The sequence below is a fragment of the Ammodytes marinus genome, assembly GCF_949987685.1.
Source record: "Ammodytes marinus genome assembly, chromosome: 9".
Classification (NCBI taxonomy): domain Eukaryota; kingdom Metazoa; phylum Chordata; class Actinopteri; order Uranoscopiformes; family Ammodytidae; genus Ammodytes; species Ammodytes marinus.
Genome location: NC_137213.1, coordinates 25,754,802 through 25,769,883, shown reverse-complemented (window position 1 = coordinate 25,769,883; position 15,082 = coordinate 25,754,802). Strand labels below are relative to the sequence as shown.

The window sequence follows — 15,082 nt, the reverse complement described above, 5'->3', positions numbered from 1 at the left end:
TATAGCAAAATAGCAAAATGCAAATAACAGCAAACGTAATCATGCAGGCACTTGCAAGGGTTATACTACTGGATTATGCCTAAAATGCAACACACATAGATCGCCACACTTGTCAAAGAAAACAGACAATAGAAACATGATGCTTCACCGCTGTTAGTAAATACATTTTATTGTACAGATCCTCATTTTAAGACACATTTACACAGCCCCGTTAGAAGAGGCAATTATAACACTTGGTCACATTGTGAAGTTCATGTCATCATGTAAACTATGCATCCACACAGAGTAAAATATGCTGTATTAACAAACTCCACTATGTCTTGAGCTCCTGGTCAGCGGAAAGCCTTAAAGGTGGAATCACATTAGTGCATGTCCGGCAGACTTGACCATTGCATTTTCAGCCATTTATAAAGGATTGTAGTTAGGATTTGGATACTCTGTTCACATTCATCAGACAGGACGGGCCTGATATGATCCAATAACAGGTCCCAAATATAGCACATGTTAAGTAATTAAAAAGTTGGAGTTGAAGTTCTAATATTCTTCTGTATTGAAACTGTTCCGAGCAGTTCAAATAAATAGGTTTGAATACATTTGAACCTTTTTTGCATTTTATATATTTATTGCTATTTTGAATTTGAATTGTTGTGTTGCTAACGCCTTTATAACCTTACACTTAATGTCACCACCAACAAACAAATTAACCATGAAATGAGACAGTATCGGAATCTGATTTAAATGAAAAATAGTGGATCGGTGCATCTCTAATTAAAAATCCCAGAAATAAATCATATTTTTACAAGCTCCCAAAGAAAGCAACTTCTTTGCTTTCAATTTTTCAAGACTCAAACGAGGAAAACAAAATTTCAAATTTCCTAGTTAAAGTGTAGTTTATCAGAGCGCATGGAATGGCCCTGACGAAGCTGGCTCCCATCCCGTTATAATATCCTCTCATTCCATGTCGTTCATAAATCCCCAGAAGTCCTTGCAATGCGCCGGAAGCTTGGCGGGAATCTGAGCTGAAAGCTGGAGAGAGAAAAAAACAAAGACAAATGTTGTGATCAACTACTTCAAATCGGTAAATTAAGTTTATTAATACCGTACACTTGCCTTGAGCGCACAAATTAAACTCACAAGTTGTTTCTAAATAAGAGTTCACTTTTAATGCCTAATGTTTGTTACAACAGGTAATTCCAAAAATTGTCAATATGTTAAAATACAGTAGTATTGAGTAAAAAATCTTCAACTAACATCACAGGAGATAAGAATTTACCTTGTGCTTGCTGCTGAGTCCGGATCACCGCCAGCGGGTAACTGGTCATTTGTCCCGAAGCAAAGGCCACAAAACTGAAGAAAAATAGTTTGGAGTCGCTGTTGTAGGCGGGATCACTCTTTGCCCAGTTCATGATTGACTGTGATAAGAAGCAAAAGAGTCACTTAACCCTAAAAAAAATTTTCTCAACTTAAAACAAATTTATATTGGAATTTAGGCAACAGCATTGGACTTTTTCTATTGGCTGATCAGGTTAAATCTTAAAGTTAAAATCGCTTACAAACAGTGGCTGTCACAGGTTGCATTTTTTTTTTCTAAAATATATTCGGGCTTGCTTCCCATGCATTAAATACAGTTTAACTGAGCTCTATCTAAGCTGCAGAAAAGATTTTCACATATAACATGCGTTTGATCTTTTGACTGTTGCTTTGTCCGACCTGATGAACGGCACACTCCACCCCTGCGTATGGGATCATGCAGAGAATGCTCGGTTTGAAGCCTCGGTAGAAGGAGGACATCGACTCGTGTCTGTAGATGGATCGGGCGCACGCAACCACGCCATGGTAGGTGCCGGCCTGCTGCAGGTTCAGCCTTACCTTCAGCACCTGTAGGAGAGATCAGAGGAGAGGAGATCAGTACAATAAACCACCCCATTGGAAGCCTACACTAAACACATTTGACATGTTTACGATATTGATAACTATTCACAGTAATGCTGCTAACAGGAAATGAAAAATCAATGCAACTTTTCCCAAAAATACAATTCTATTTTTCACAAAATGATCCATTTCGGATGATATAAACATACAGTATATTTACAACATGCAACATCACATTCTTCAAGTCAATCATTGGATATATTGATGGGATTCATGCAAACAAATGAGATCAGCGATTCTGGAGAGCGCCTGTTGTCAATATCAGTACGTTAAAGGAGCAAGCAGGGATGAAAATCTTGAGATTGTCATGTCCATGAAGAACTTGCAGGTAAGATTTCATGCACGTTTTGCACGTTATTGTCAGGAAGCATCCTCCTCATTACTGCATGAAGCCCCACGCAAAGTACTTTATTTTTTTGTTTTTAATGCAACAGAATTATCTCCACAGGATTTTCTCATTTGTTTGCAATCATTAAAGGTGCTGTAAGCAGAATGGTTCTTTTAGCTAACTTCCTGTCAGTTACTGCAGTTAGCAGTCCCCTCGCTCGTCCCTACGTCACCACATTAATGCACTGCAGTCTTCAAGCAGCGAGTTATCTAGCATCATCTCAGATCCATAAGTGTGATAAAACATGATAAAAACCATCAAAACAGACATTGGGAAGGATTTATATCTGCTCCGCCATTGTAGGTGCATAAACATTCACCCATGTGTCGCTCTGGCGTGCACCGGCAGTGAGACCATGAGTGAGACGGATGTCGGTCTGTAGCGTTCTCTCTTGTGATTGGATATTAATTTCGGGATCCCCCGAAAAGCGTATTTGCCGATTACATGCAAAGCATCCGACTGAGAGATCGGCTTTATGAAACGCGCACATTATGTAAGTGATCACTGTATGAATAAAAAGCGATTTAACACTTATATTAACATAAATAAACCGCTTACTTCACCTTTAAAGTTAAACCATTGCACCATACTGACCTGCACCACAACATACTGCTACATTTGAACCAAATATTTCTAACAATCTATACTTTAACACTATTCTGTTCTCGCTTTGGGGAAACACAGGACAGGACATTAACGTTAAAGCGCTCAGACCTGCCACTGATCTCTGATACCTCTAAAGGGTAGAAAGCAGCATGAGCAACGGCACCGGACACACAACCCAGCCCGAAACGATGCTGCACCGTCAGCGCCTCCTGGGTCCTGTTCTGGGTGTACACCTTCATCTGGACATAGTAGAAGAAATAGGAAACTGGTCAAGGCAGGTTTATTTATATAGCACATTTCATACACAGAGGTAATTCAAAGTGCTTTACATAAAATACTTAAAAGAGAAAGGTAAAGATGTACGAATAAAATAAAAGAGTGAGAAAATAATTGAAAACCATGGATGTATTTGACCAACAAAAGGATTATAAAAGTCACTACGTATAAAGAAAAACATATATGTAAAATCACTTTGTAACATCACTAAATGTGTGTAAAGGTTTTAGTTTAGATTTAAATATCGCAATAGTTTGGGCTGATCATATATCTTCAGGAAGTTTATTCCAGGATTTAAAGACTAGTAACAATATCTTGAAATGGATTGTGTGACAGACTGATAACCAGTGTAGAAATTTGAGGACTGGTGTAATGCGATCGGCTTTCTTTGTTTTTGTCCGATCTCTAGCAATCTGGTGCATCAATAATTCAGATTAAAGCAGAGAGAACATGCCTGCTGCCATATTGCATCACCTGGGCGTAGATGAGACACTGTAGCGTTGACTGGGGCGTTCCTTTCAGCACGTTGACGGCGTTACCTTGCCACATCGACCGCAGACCACCTGCCCTCATCTCCCCAAAGCCCTGGGAGAAGGCCTTAGATCCATGAACCTACAGAGCACACAGGAAGTATGGAGCAGGTTCATAAGCAGGTGCAATGAATGTGCAGCATTCTGTGGCCGCCTGAAAAAGATTTGTTGATGAATACGGACAGTACAACTGACTTCTGTACTGAAGCAGAGACATTTTCAGATTTTATGTAAATTCATCAGAATTCTTGAGGTACTTTTTCAGAATTGTTAATACTCCTTCTGTCCAGTGAAAAACAAATATCTCCAAGTGAACCAAAATGAAGCAAAATAAACTATTTAAACCCATGGATTATGATCGTATGCTGAAAGCTTGTTTTTCATGACTTTTCACAGGTATGGCTCTCAAAGGACGGCAACTCTACTAACACAGGATAATCTTGTAGACCATGATGAATTGCTGATTTATATTTCATGATACTAAAAAACTTATTTAGTATCATAAAATGTAAATCTGAGTCATAAAACCACTGTTATATTAACCATTTCAACATGAATGCATGTGCTGGGCTTGTGCCCTTTTGATTTTTTTGCCCCTGAGTCCACCTCTGTCTCCCCAGTACATTTCACTCATAAAGAAGCCCCTGACGGTGGAGCTGACCTGCAGCTGGGTCTTCAGGCGGTCGATAGGGGCCGTCACACTTCGGGACACGGCATCTGACAGCCCCGCTGACAGCACAAACGTCCTCCACGCACCAACACCAGACGCCTCCTCAGGGAACTCGATGGGCATTGCACGGCTCTCGCCCACATCGAAGACCTGTAGAGAGATGGAATGAGCAATGGCATTTATCGTCCCTCAATCACTGTGTTAGTTGTCATGCCTAAGTGGAGGTCACTTATTATGCAAATGCAGTTGTTCATGTATTTTCAACAATAATATGGGACTATAACCAGGGACTGGTGTGACAAGAGACTCCTGGAGTATTTGAAAAAACAACCCTCTCTGTTTTTCTCCAACTCCACTTTTCTGAAAATGTGTGTTCAAAAACCCTTATGACGTCATATGGGGGAGAAGCCACAGCCCCCCCCCCACACACATTACCAACCTAACATAACACTACCTCCACTTGTGATAAGCCACACCCCACACTGAATCTAACTACGGTTAGATTAGATAAGTGGACAGAGAATGCACACCTCTGCTTTGCCTATGTGTCACACCATGAGACATTACAGTAGACGTATGCTGCCAAGAGATCTTACCAGGCTGTGTTTCCATGACGACACCAGCTCCCCGATGTTGTCCACTGGGTTGAGGATGACATGATGCAGGAATTCATCCCAGTCCACTGTCATCGAACTGTCCTTGTCCATTCTGGTGTTTGCAAAAACAAGATCGCACAGCAAATACTGAGTGTTTTGTTGGTTTCTTTCATCACATTATTAAGAATATCTTGAGGACCGCAGCTCTGTATTTTGTCCTGAAACATCATGTCAGTAATATTTTTTTCAAGATCATTTTTAGATAGAGAGGGGAATGACATGCAAAGAACGATTCGGGCAGGATTCTAACCCGGGTCTGCTGCGACGAGGACTGAGGGGCGCACTTACCACTGCACCACGAGCAGATTTTTGACAAAGCACTCATTTTATTACAGAAATACACCGGTTAGGCAGGTGGTGAGTCCAAACTGAGTGGTTTGTAGGTGAGACAAACCACTCATTTGTTATTTTAACAGCTGGCTTCATGGCTCATTGTAAGGTGAAAAAGATAAAATAATCAAACGTTGTGGCTATACGATGATACAGTAACCTTTGATTAAGTAGGCTACACCTTATTGCACAGTGAGGCTTCAATCTTTACAACTAACACCTGTTTGGAAAATATTTTAAACTTTGCAAAAACCCTGTGTTCCAAAGGTTACATTTTTTTCCTTCATATTACACCTTAATGAATGTGTTTGTCTGAATGCGGTGCAGTGAACTTGTGAGGTAAAGGTGGGCAAAAGCAAACCTTACATTTGAATAATTTTTTTTGCATTCGGCTTTGATATGACCACTCCTAACTCCTTAAACAAACTTATGATGTCCTCCTGGTCAATCACCCCTGATCAGAGAAGAAATACACACAATTACAAACATATAAGGGCACTGCTCCTCCTGAATATATTCTGTGTCTGGGAAGTGATACTTGAGATGAGTGCAAGGGTCACAGTGCAAAGTATTGTCTATTTATACCATAAACACTTCTAACGCACGTCCGCCTTTCCTGTCTAACCTTTAAACACAACTTCTTGTCAAAATATATTAATTTACAGTAGTTTATAAAGATTCTAACAACGAGGTGGGAGTTATCATATTCTACGTCAGCACTGAAACACATTATGTTGTTTGGAGGAGAACAAAACAGGAGTTGCCATGCTTACAAAGACGGATTAAGAAGTCATTACATAGTTGATAGCAGGCATTTAACACTTCTACTGTAGGCTTATAGCATTTCCTTATGTTTTCATAATAAATAAACCAAGCAAGAGGTAATGCTTTGACCACTCACCACACTTGTTCTTGTCAAGGTCATGAAAGTGAATTTTCCATTTCCTCTCCCTGTCCATCATGTAGCGGAGGAACTCTTTGTAATCCAACTGGCCATCTTTGTTTGTGTCATAGGAATCAATGACATTCTAGGATGGAAGGAAAAATAAATACTCCTACATTAGCAGGTGGATGGTGACTTGTAGTGGTAGTCAAGTGAATTAAATAAATTGGAGCCTGTCAGGTTCAAAACATGCTTTAAATAATAGGCCTAGTACTAGGCTAATAGTAATGAGAATATTACCTGGACCTTGCCATCCGCTGAAAGAATCCCATGCATCTTCATTTCGTTGTGGAGCTCCGACGTCGATACGAATCCATCCTTGTTTTGGTCCAGTTTGACAAATAAACCACGAAATTGATCCATGGTTAGTTCAGAGACTAAACTATTTTAATGTGAATGAAAAAAATACACAGCCTGCTCTAGACGCTGCGGGCCCTTATAATGGAGGGCAATAATACATCTATAGATAATAGCCAGAGAGTATTGAGCTGCAGGTCTGCTCTGACGCTGACTCATTGGCGGAGCTCAATGCCAATGCAGCATTAGCGCTTTTTACTATCTCAGAAAAAAAACCTAACGCGCTCCCTCTGTAGCACAGCAGGGGGCGCTGTGGCTCCAAGAGAGCAAGTCAACATCTTTTACATCGAAGTGTTTTGTTTTTTGTTTTGTTTTTTTATACAAAAAACAGTATTTAAAAAAAGCCACATCATGTTTGTAGTTTGATGTGTTGAGTGAAAACAATGAGATGACCTACAGTTTGTTCGTGGAATATAACACTAAATTGTAGTGACCTTGTAAAAAATGAAATAGGCCTAAATTATGTCGCCTGAAATGCTATGTATTCCGATTGTGGAACACAATTACTGTCGGGCCATCATGTGTTCTATTTTGGAAAAAAACTATTAAATCGTTTCTGTATGTGGATTTTATTTAAACTTTCTTAGCAAAAGGTATAGGGGAAATACACAATATTTTAGGCTATGTGCTTCGGTCTGCCAAAAAATGCTGTTCTGCTATTAAATGTTAACACTGTACTTTCTATAATTAATTTCTCGTTTTCTCCACGAGATTTAAGAAAACACTTTGTTCATTCTTGAAAAAAAATCTCCTATTTATGATGTTAACTGTCAGTTTGTTCATATCCAATCAGTAAAGTCTTTACAATGATTTAATGCAAAGATTCAAATCCATCTCAGTATAAGAAAATAACAATTGATTTATCTATTGAATATGATCATGTTGAGTATAGTTTATCATACATAGATCCTCATTATACCTTGATCACCATTTGATCTGTTAAACAAATAAATAAAAATGTAAAAATAGGTTTTATTTTAAATTTTGTTTCAGATCAAACAAAGTGGTGGGAACACGATTTGTAGGATAAATGCAGGTCTACTTTCTCTCTATAGACCCTCACACTGGAAGAGACACAGTAAAATACAAATACATCAATACAAATATTCAACGATCATTTAGAGCACAGAGAAGTTTACACGTTCATGCAGAGAAATGTCAGTTCAGATAAACTAAAGTCACCATGAGCAGTGATAGCCTCCATGGCTAAACACACACAGGAAACATTTTACAGGAGAATTAATGAGAAGATTTCAAAGTCCCGACCATAATGTTTGATTTACAGCAGATCTCTGTGCAGTGAGGAAATACAACTACAATCATCTCTCATCGAAAAAAACACAGAGTTTTACTCACTGCCCCTTTAAGGACTTCTATCTATTTGAGTTTAGGTACAGAACTCAACAATGTCTCCAAAATCCAGAAACCTAACTCCAGCATAGAGCGGCTGAGTGAATGTGGTCTGGACTCTGTGTAGGAGAGTCATGGTTCCAGAGACGCTGTAGAAGGACAGAATACCTGCACTGTGATCCAGGTAGACTCCCACTCTGGAGGACTGAGGACCTGAGACGGGAGTTTGGACATTGTTGAACCAAAATATAAATCTGTTCGCAACACAATCTAGCGACCACGATTTATCATTTCCTCCAAATCTAGCTTCTTTCCCTCTGCTGATATTCTTGTATGCGACTGCTACATAAACTTCATACCCTTTCCACTCCACCTCCCAGTAACTACGTCCAGTCAGAGTCTCTGTACTCAGGACCTGACACCATGTAGTGAATCTGTCTGGATGACTAGAATAAGACTGTGCTTGTTTCCCTAGTGTAGCCTTTCTGTTCCCCTCAGATAAAAACAGATACATGTGTGCTGTGTTTGGATCCAGTGTGATGTCACCTGAATATCTTAAGAAGTCGGCTCTGGTCTTGGGCTCTGGTTGTGACAGTAAAACTTCAACGTCAGTCACTGTCAGTGAGATGTTTGTCCATGTCTCTCTCAGGACGTCCTGTAGTTTATCTCTGGCTTCTGACACAGCCGCTGTCACGTCCTCAAAGTATCTCAGAGGACGGATGTGGATGCTGGATGTAGATCCACTGAGTGGTGACAGTGAGCGGTAGTTGTGTAGAAACTGGTTGTGATCCTCTGCGTGTGAGAGCGTCTTCAGCTCAGCGTCTCTCCCCTTCAGCTCGGTGATCTCCTGCTCCATCTTCTCCTGAAGATCTTTGACTCGACTCACTTCAGTTTGCTGCTGGGATCTGAGCTGCTGCTTCACGTCAGAGCTTCTTTTCTGGATGAGACGGATCAGCTCGGAGAAGGTCTTCTCACTGTGCTCCACTGCTTTATCAGCACAGCCATTGATAGCCTCCACCTCCTGTTGAAGCAGCTTCACATCTTTCCCTCTGTCCTGGATTCTCTGCTGGATGTTAAGTCGACTCACCTCGAGCTCTTTCTGCTTCTCAGTCCGTTCTGCTGCCGCTGACACTGTGTCGTGGCCTTTGTGTTCGTCCATTAAACAGAGATAACAGATAGGCTGCTGATCAGTGCGGCAGAAAATCTTCTGTATTTGTGAAGTGAATGGGGCCTGTCAGCTCCCACACGCTGGTTACACCCATCTTCAAACTGTGGATCTAAAGGGGAGGGAACAAGGACATATATGGACAGAGTGGATCTGGCTGTGTTTTAGAGAAGGAACCAGAGGGAGGGTTAATCGAACTTTGCTTCATTCCAGGAAGAGGAGCGGCTTTATGAGAGAGATACTGTGTTTAACACTTGTTTACTAGAGAAATCCTTTCTCATTTAAAGACACTGGTAACTTCAGATTTTAGGTGTAAAACTCTTCTCATACTCTGTCATTCTCTTCACAAAAAGTTAAATTTGACTCTGCAATGGTTTAAAAATGATTTACAACAGATGCTATTTAACCTCTATAAATTATTAAAACAGTCATGTAAAGAACTTTCTATAATGTGTTGTCATTAATCTCAATTTCTCATGTTGCAGAGGTTGACAGTTTATTATTCAATTCTCAGTCATTATACAAACAATGCATCTGGACTACTGTGTGGACTGTAGCGACCTCTAGTGACTAACATTAACATTAATATAACAAATCACAACACAAGCCATTCTTTAAGGAAATGCAGCTTACTTTAGAGCTTTCACAACTCCTACACAACATTCAGTGGACCATAAACTAAACTTCACATAGAAACACTACACAGCACTGATAGATGAGCTGAGTGAAGAAAGATGTCAGGAAATTACAGGGTCTAAAATGACAGAACTCTGAAAAGACATGTTTTAAAGAAAGTGAAAGTGTTTTTGATCTGTTACAGAGGAATTGTTTTTACTGGTTAATCTTAAATACAGATGGAATATAGAATAAAAGATGCAGGATGACCAGATTCTACAGTCATTGTTTGTAACTACAGTCTGTGTGAGGCAATCAAGCCATGACTTAAGGTTTAACATTAATTAAGGCCATTATGTTCTCATATCAGTTGCATTAAGTGAGTGTTGAGCAGTTATTTGAGTGGTGCATTTTGGTCAAATATTATTTTATAAGACAATTTTAAGTGTAATATTGGGGACATTGTTGACATTTATGGAAAAGGACCAGAGTTGTAAGTGGAAACAATCTGAAGTTCTTTTTTTCTTTTTAAACTGAAGACAGGCTGCACACACACACACACACACACACACACACACACACACACACACACACACACACACACACACACACACACACACACACACACACACACACGCGCGCGCGTCACTGAACTATTATAATATTGGAGAACTTTTAAGTTGAAATGTGAACACACACCACGTGAAAAGTGAAAACATTTGACTGTGCCATTTGTTGCAAGGCCTCACTTTTTTCAATCATTTCTAATGTTCTCTAAGATTGAAGAACTTTACCTGCATTATTACAGTGTTTTACTATTTGTATGTGGAATTAAAATGTGAATTATAGTGACCTTATAGTAATTAAAATAAAAAATTACATTTCACCTGACATGCCTTTTGTATTCCCATTGTGTTTTCAGGTTATACATAATGCACAGTTTCTGTCTAATAATCACGTGATTTACTTTGGAAATACTTCAAATCATGTCTAATACCACTTGTGAATATGGACTTTTTTTAACTTTCTTACCTTAAGTTATAGGGGAATTAAATATAATTTCAGCATGTGGTTTCTCTATGACACAAAATGCTATTCTGCTCTTAAGTGTGAACACTTTACTGTTTAATATTAGTTTCTCATTTTCTCCACCAGTGATGTATGAAGACCAGAAGAAAACACTTTGTTCATTCTTGGAAATAAAACAGAATCTTTATTTATGATGTAAACCGTCAGTTTGTTCACACATCCCATCAGTAAAGTCTGTTCAATGATTTCATGCACAGATTCATTTCATATCAATCTCAGTTATGTAAATGAAAATAATGAAGGATTTCTGTATTGATTATGATGATGATAATTACAGTTTATAACACATAGTTCCTCATTTCTACCTTGATTTAAACAACAAAGTTTAGTCTGTTAAAAAAGAACATTATTTTTACAATGTTCTGAGGTTTTGGTGAGAACACAATTTGTAAGATGAATGAAGGTCTGGTGCTTTCTCTCTAAAGACACTGGAAGAGACACAACAACACACAAATACATCAATACAAATATTCAACGATCATTTAGAGCACACAGAAATTAACATGTACATGCAGAGAAATCTCAGTTAAGGTAAACTAAAGTCATTATGAGCAGTGATAGTCTCTGTGGCTAGACACACACAGGAAATATTTTACAGAAAAACAAATGAGAAGATGACAAAGTCCCGCCCATAATGTTTGATTGACAGCAGATCTCTGTGCAGTGAGGAAATACAACAACAATCATCTCTCAGCAACAAACTTGAAGTGACAATATGTTTAAGGATTAAAACACAGAGTTTAACCCACTGTCCCTTTAAGGACTTCTGTCTATTTGAGTTTACAGAACTCAGCAGTGTCTCCATAACTCCCAAGCAAAACTCCAGCATAGAGCGGCTGAGTGAATGTGGTCTGGACTCTGTGGAGGAGAGTCATGGTTCCAGAGACGCTGTAGAAGGACAGAATACCTGCACTGTGATCCAGGTAGACTCCCACTCTGGAGGACTGAGGACCTGAGACGGGAGTTTGGACATTGTTGAGCCAAAATGTAAATCCGTTTGTGACGCAATCTAACGACCAGGATTTATAATTTCTTCCAAATCTAGATTCCTCCCATGCTCTGCTGGTATTCTTGTATGCGACTGCTACATCAACTTCATACCCTTTCCACTCCACCTCCCAGTAACTACGTCCAGTCAGACTCTCTGTACTCAGGACCTGACACCAGTAAGTGAATCTGTCTGGATGACTAGAATAAGACTGTGCTTGTATCATTAGTGTAGCTTTTCTGTTCCCCTCAGATAATAACAGAAGTGTCTGTGCTGTGTTTGGATCCAGTGTGATGTCATGTGAATATCTTAAGAAGTCAGCTCTGGTCTTGGGCTCTGGTTGTGACAGTAAAACATCCACGTCAGTCACTGTCAGTGAGATGTTTGTCCATGTCTCTCTCAGGACGTCCTGTAGTTTATCTCTGGCTTCTGACACAGCTGCTGTCACGTCCTCAAAGTATCTCAGAGGACGGATGTGGATGCTGGATGTAGATTCACTGAGTGGTGACAGTGAGCGGTAGTTGTGTAGAAACTGGTTGTGATCCTCTGTGTGTGAGAGCGTTTTCAGCTCAGCGTCTCTCCCCTTCAGCTCGGTGATCTCCTGCTCCAGCTTCTCCTGAAGATCTTTGACTCGGCTCACTTCAGTTTTCTGCTGGGATCTGAGCTGCTGCTTCACGTCAGAGCTTCTTTTCTGGATGAGACGGATCAGCTCGGCGAAGGTCTTCTCACTGTGCTCCACTGCTTTATCAGCAGTCCCATTGATAGCCTCCACCTCCTGTTGAAGCAGCTTCACATCTTTCTCTCCGTCCTGGATTCTCTGCTGGATGTTTAGTCGACTCACCTCAAGCTCTTTCTGCTTCTCGGTCCGTTCTGCTGCCGCTGACACTGTGTCGTGGCCTTTGTGTTCGTCCATTAAACAGAGGTAACAGATAGACTGCTGATCAGTGCGGCAGAAAATCTTCATCACCTCATCGTGACTGGAGCAGATGTTCTCTTGGAGATTCTTGGACGGCTCCACCAACTTGTGTTTTTTAAATAATTCATGATGAAGCTGGATGTGTTTCTCACAGTAAGAAGTCATACACACCAGACAGGACTTGAGGGCTTTCAGTTTTCTCCCAGTGCAGACGTCACAGGCCACATCTTCAGGTCCAGCATAGCAGAAATCATCAGCAGCAGCAGCAGCAGCTTGGAGTCCAGTCTTCTTCAGCTCCTCCACTAAAACTGCTAACATGGTGTTTTTCACCAGGACAGGCCTCGGCTTGAAGCTCTGCCTACACTGAGGGCAGCTGGGGATTTTCTTCTCGTCCTTTTCATCCCAGAAGTCTTTGATACAGTTCATGCAGTAGCTGTGTCCACAGTGAATGGTCACAGGATCGTTCAGTAGATCCAGACAGATCGAACAAGAGAAAGTTTCCCGGTCCAGCTGAACTCCTTTCTGCGCCATTTCACCTCTCTGTGTCAGCGACTGTCTGAGTTTCTTTTCACTAGAACCGAAACTAGTTTGAGCTGTGATCTGAAATACATGTGTGTGTGTAGTGAATGGGGCCTGTCAGCTCCCACACGCTGGTTACACCCATCTTCAAACTGTAGATCTAAAGGGGAGGGAACAAGGACATATATGGACAGAGTGGAACTGGCTGTGTTTTAGAGCAGGATCCAGAGGGAGGGTTAATCAAACTTTGCTTCATTCCAGGAAGAGGAGCGGCTTTATGAGAGAGATACTGTGTGTGTTAAACTTGTTTACTACAGATAACTTGGAAATACATCAGATCATGTTTAATACCTTTGGTAAAAATGGAGACGTTTCTGGATTCTTAGTCAAAGTTACAGGAGGAAACATTATTTGACTTTATCTCTATTGTGCCAGAAATGTCACTGTGCCTGCTGAAATTAACTTGATCAGAAGAATAGTAGATTTATTCTGCCAACCACTGAGGGCGCTAAAGGCCAAACAGCTCAGTAGTTGACCTGCAGGAAGACATGTAAAAATATCAATGAGCAGAACACCAGTAAAAGATATTTAGATATATGTAATATCCAGTGGTGAGAGAAATTACTCGGACACTTTGCTTAATAAAAGTACCTTTACAGTAAAAAAAAAAACTCTATTAAATGTAAAAATCCATGGATACGAAAACAATCAAGTAAAAGTACATCAGTATTATCAGGATAAATTTACTTAAAGTATTCAATCACAAGTACTAGCTTGGTCCCTCGGAATGAGAAGTTTATTTGGTGGAGCTGTTAACAAATCAATAAACATCTGAAATGTAACCCCAACTAACGGGCTCCCTCTATCTCAACTGATTAATTTCAAAATATTACTGTTAACATTTAAGGCTCTTCATAACTTATCACCAACTTATCTCACAGACCTCCTCCAAAGTAAAACTCCCTCCTGCTCTCTGCGCTCCTCATCAGCAGAGCTACTGGCATTTTACCCACCATCAGAATTTGTAGCTTCATTTATTAAACCCTGATCTGTGATTGGACTGGAATACAAAACTGATCGTCTTCACAGCTGAGTGGTTTCTGTGGCCCCAGAGGTGGAACCTGTCGCAGATTGCCAAGAATGATAAAACGAGGATGGGGAGGCTTCTTGAAGCACTGACAGGAAGCCTGCATTGAAATAAATGAAGAGGAAAAGTCAGATTTCTGGTTTCCACCTTTGTGCTTTTATTGTCACAGCAAAGACTGTTATTTTCTGTCAGTCTTATATTTGACCTTAAAGAGGACCTATTATACTACTTTTCTGGTCTTAATTTCTTGTTTTACACTGCTATAGAGCAACCTGACACGAATCACATCACAAAAAACGATGTAGATTTTCGGGAAGCTCTTTCTCTTATTTTGGCGATCCAGCACATCCTGTCAACACTTGAGTGTGTGTGCATCGGCCATCTCCGCTCCCTCCGCCTGTGCTTCGGAAATCTCCGCTCCCCTCCCCCCCCTCCTGCAAACCCCACTCCGTTGTGATTGGTTACCTTCCTTCCGGAACACTTTCAGTGGCGGGAAGCGCGAGCATGGACCTATAAGGGCGCGAGGCAGACGCGAACAGGGAAGTGACAGCATTACCATACATGGAAACATCCGCGTGGTGACTTCACACATTTTTTTGCGACGTCACAAATTATGAAAGGGTAGACCGCTTTGAAGACGTGACTTCTCGACTGGCTAGAATAGT

At 40.4% G+C, this 15,082-nt stretch overlaps 2 protein-coding genes across 4 annotated transcripts; both read right to left on the bottom strand.

The window, feature by feature from the left end:
• Positions 1–242: 242 nt before the first annotated feature.
• slc25a24l (solute carrier family 25 member 24, like) lies at positions 243–8,646 on the bottom strand. 3 transcript variants are annotated; one of them, XM_080034583.1, is made up of 11 exons: positions 8,585–8,646; positions 6,572–6,649; positions 6,290–6,416; positions 5,755–5,842; positions 4,999–5,110; positions 4,394–4,552; positions 3,677–3,814; positions 3,055–3,165; positions 1,711–1,878; positions 1,274–1,412; positions 243–1,026 (listed from the first exon to the last, which is right to left on the bottom strand). In XM_080034583.1, the coding sequence occupies exons 2-11, from the start codon at positions 6,611–6,613 to the stop codon at positions 839–841; spliced, it is 1,272 nt and encodes a 423-aa protein (XP_079890709.1). In that variant the 5' UTR covers positions 6,614–6,649; positions 8,585–8,646; the 3' UTR covers positions 243–838. The 3 variants fall into 3 exon arrangements, with proteins under 3 accessions (XP_079890709.1, XP_079890708.1, XP_079890710.1); XM_080034582.1 differs by lacking the exon at positions 8,585–8,646 and having other exon boundaries at positions 6,572–6,732; XM_080034584.1 differs by lacking the exon at positions 8,585–8,646 and having other exon boundaries at positions 844–1,026; positions 1,274–1,347; positions 6,572–6,732.
• Positions 6,791–13,392, bottom strand: LOC307255796 (tripartite motif-containing protein 16-like). Its single transcript, XM_080034585.1, has 2 exons — positions 12,625–13,392; positions 6,791–9,022 (listed from the first exon to the last, which is right to left on the bottom strand). Exons 1-2 carry the CDS (start codon positions 13,340–13,342, stop codon positions 8,076–8,078), a joined length of 1,665 nt encoding a protein of 554 aa, XP_079890711.1. The 5' UTR covers positions 13,343–13,392; the 3' UTR covers positions 6,791–8,075.
• Between the last annotated feature and the right edge of the window lie 1,690 nt (positions 13,393–15,082).

Coding starts and splice junctions, on each gene's coding strand:
- slc25a24l (XM_080034582.1), bottom strand. CDS start 6,694: ATGGATCAATTTCGTGGTTTATTTGTCAAACTGGACCAAAACAAGGAT. Junction 5,843..6,289: donor CCTTGACAAGAACAAGTGTG/GTGAGTGGTCAA, acceptor TTCTCTGATCAG/GGGTGATTGACCAGGAGGAC. Junction 1,879..3,054: donor CTGCTTTCTACCCTTTAGAG/GTATCAGAGATC, acceptor TCTCTCCTACAG/GTGCTGAAGGTAAGGCTGAA.
- LOC307255796 (XM_080034585.1), bottom strand. CDS start 13,342: ATGGCGCAGAAAGGAGTTCAGCTGGACCGGGAAACTTTCTCTTGTTCG. Junction 9,023..12,624: donor TGATAAAGCAGTGGAGCACA/GTGAGAAGACCT, acceptor CTGATAAAGCAG/TGGAGCACAGTGAGAAGACC.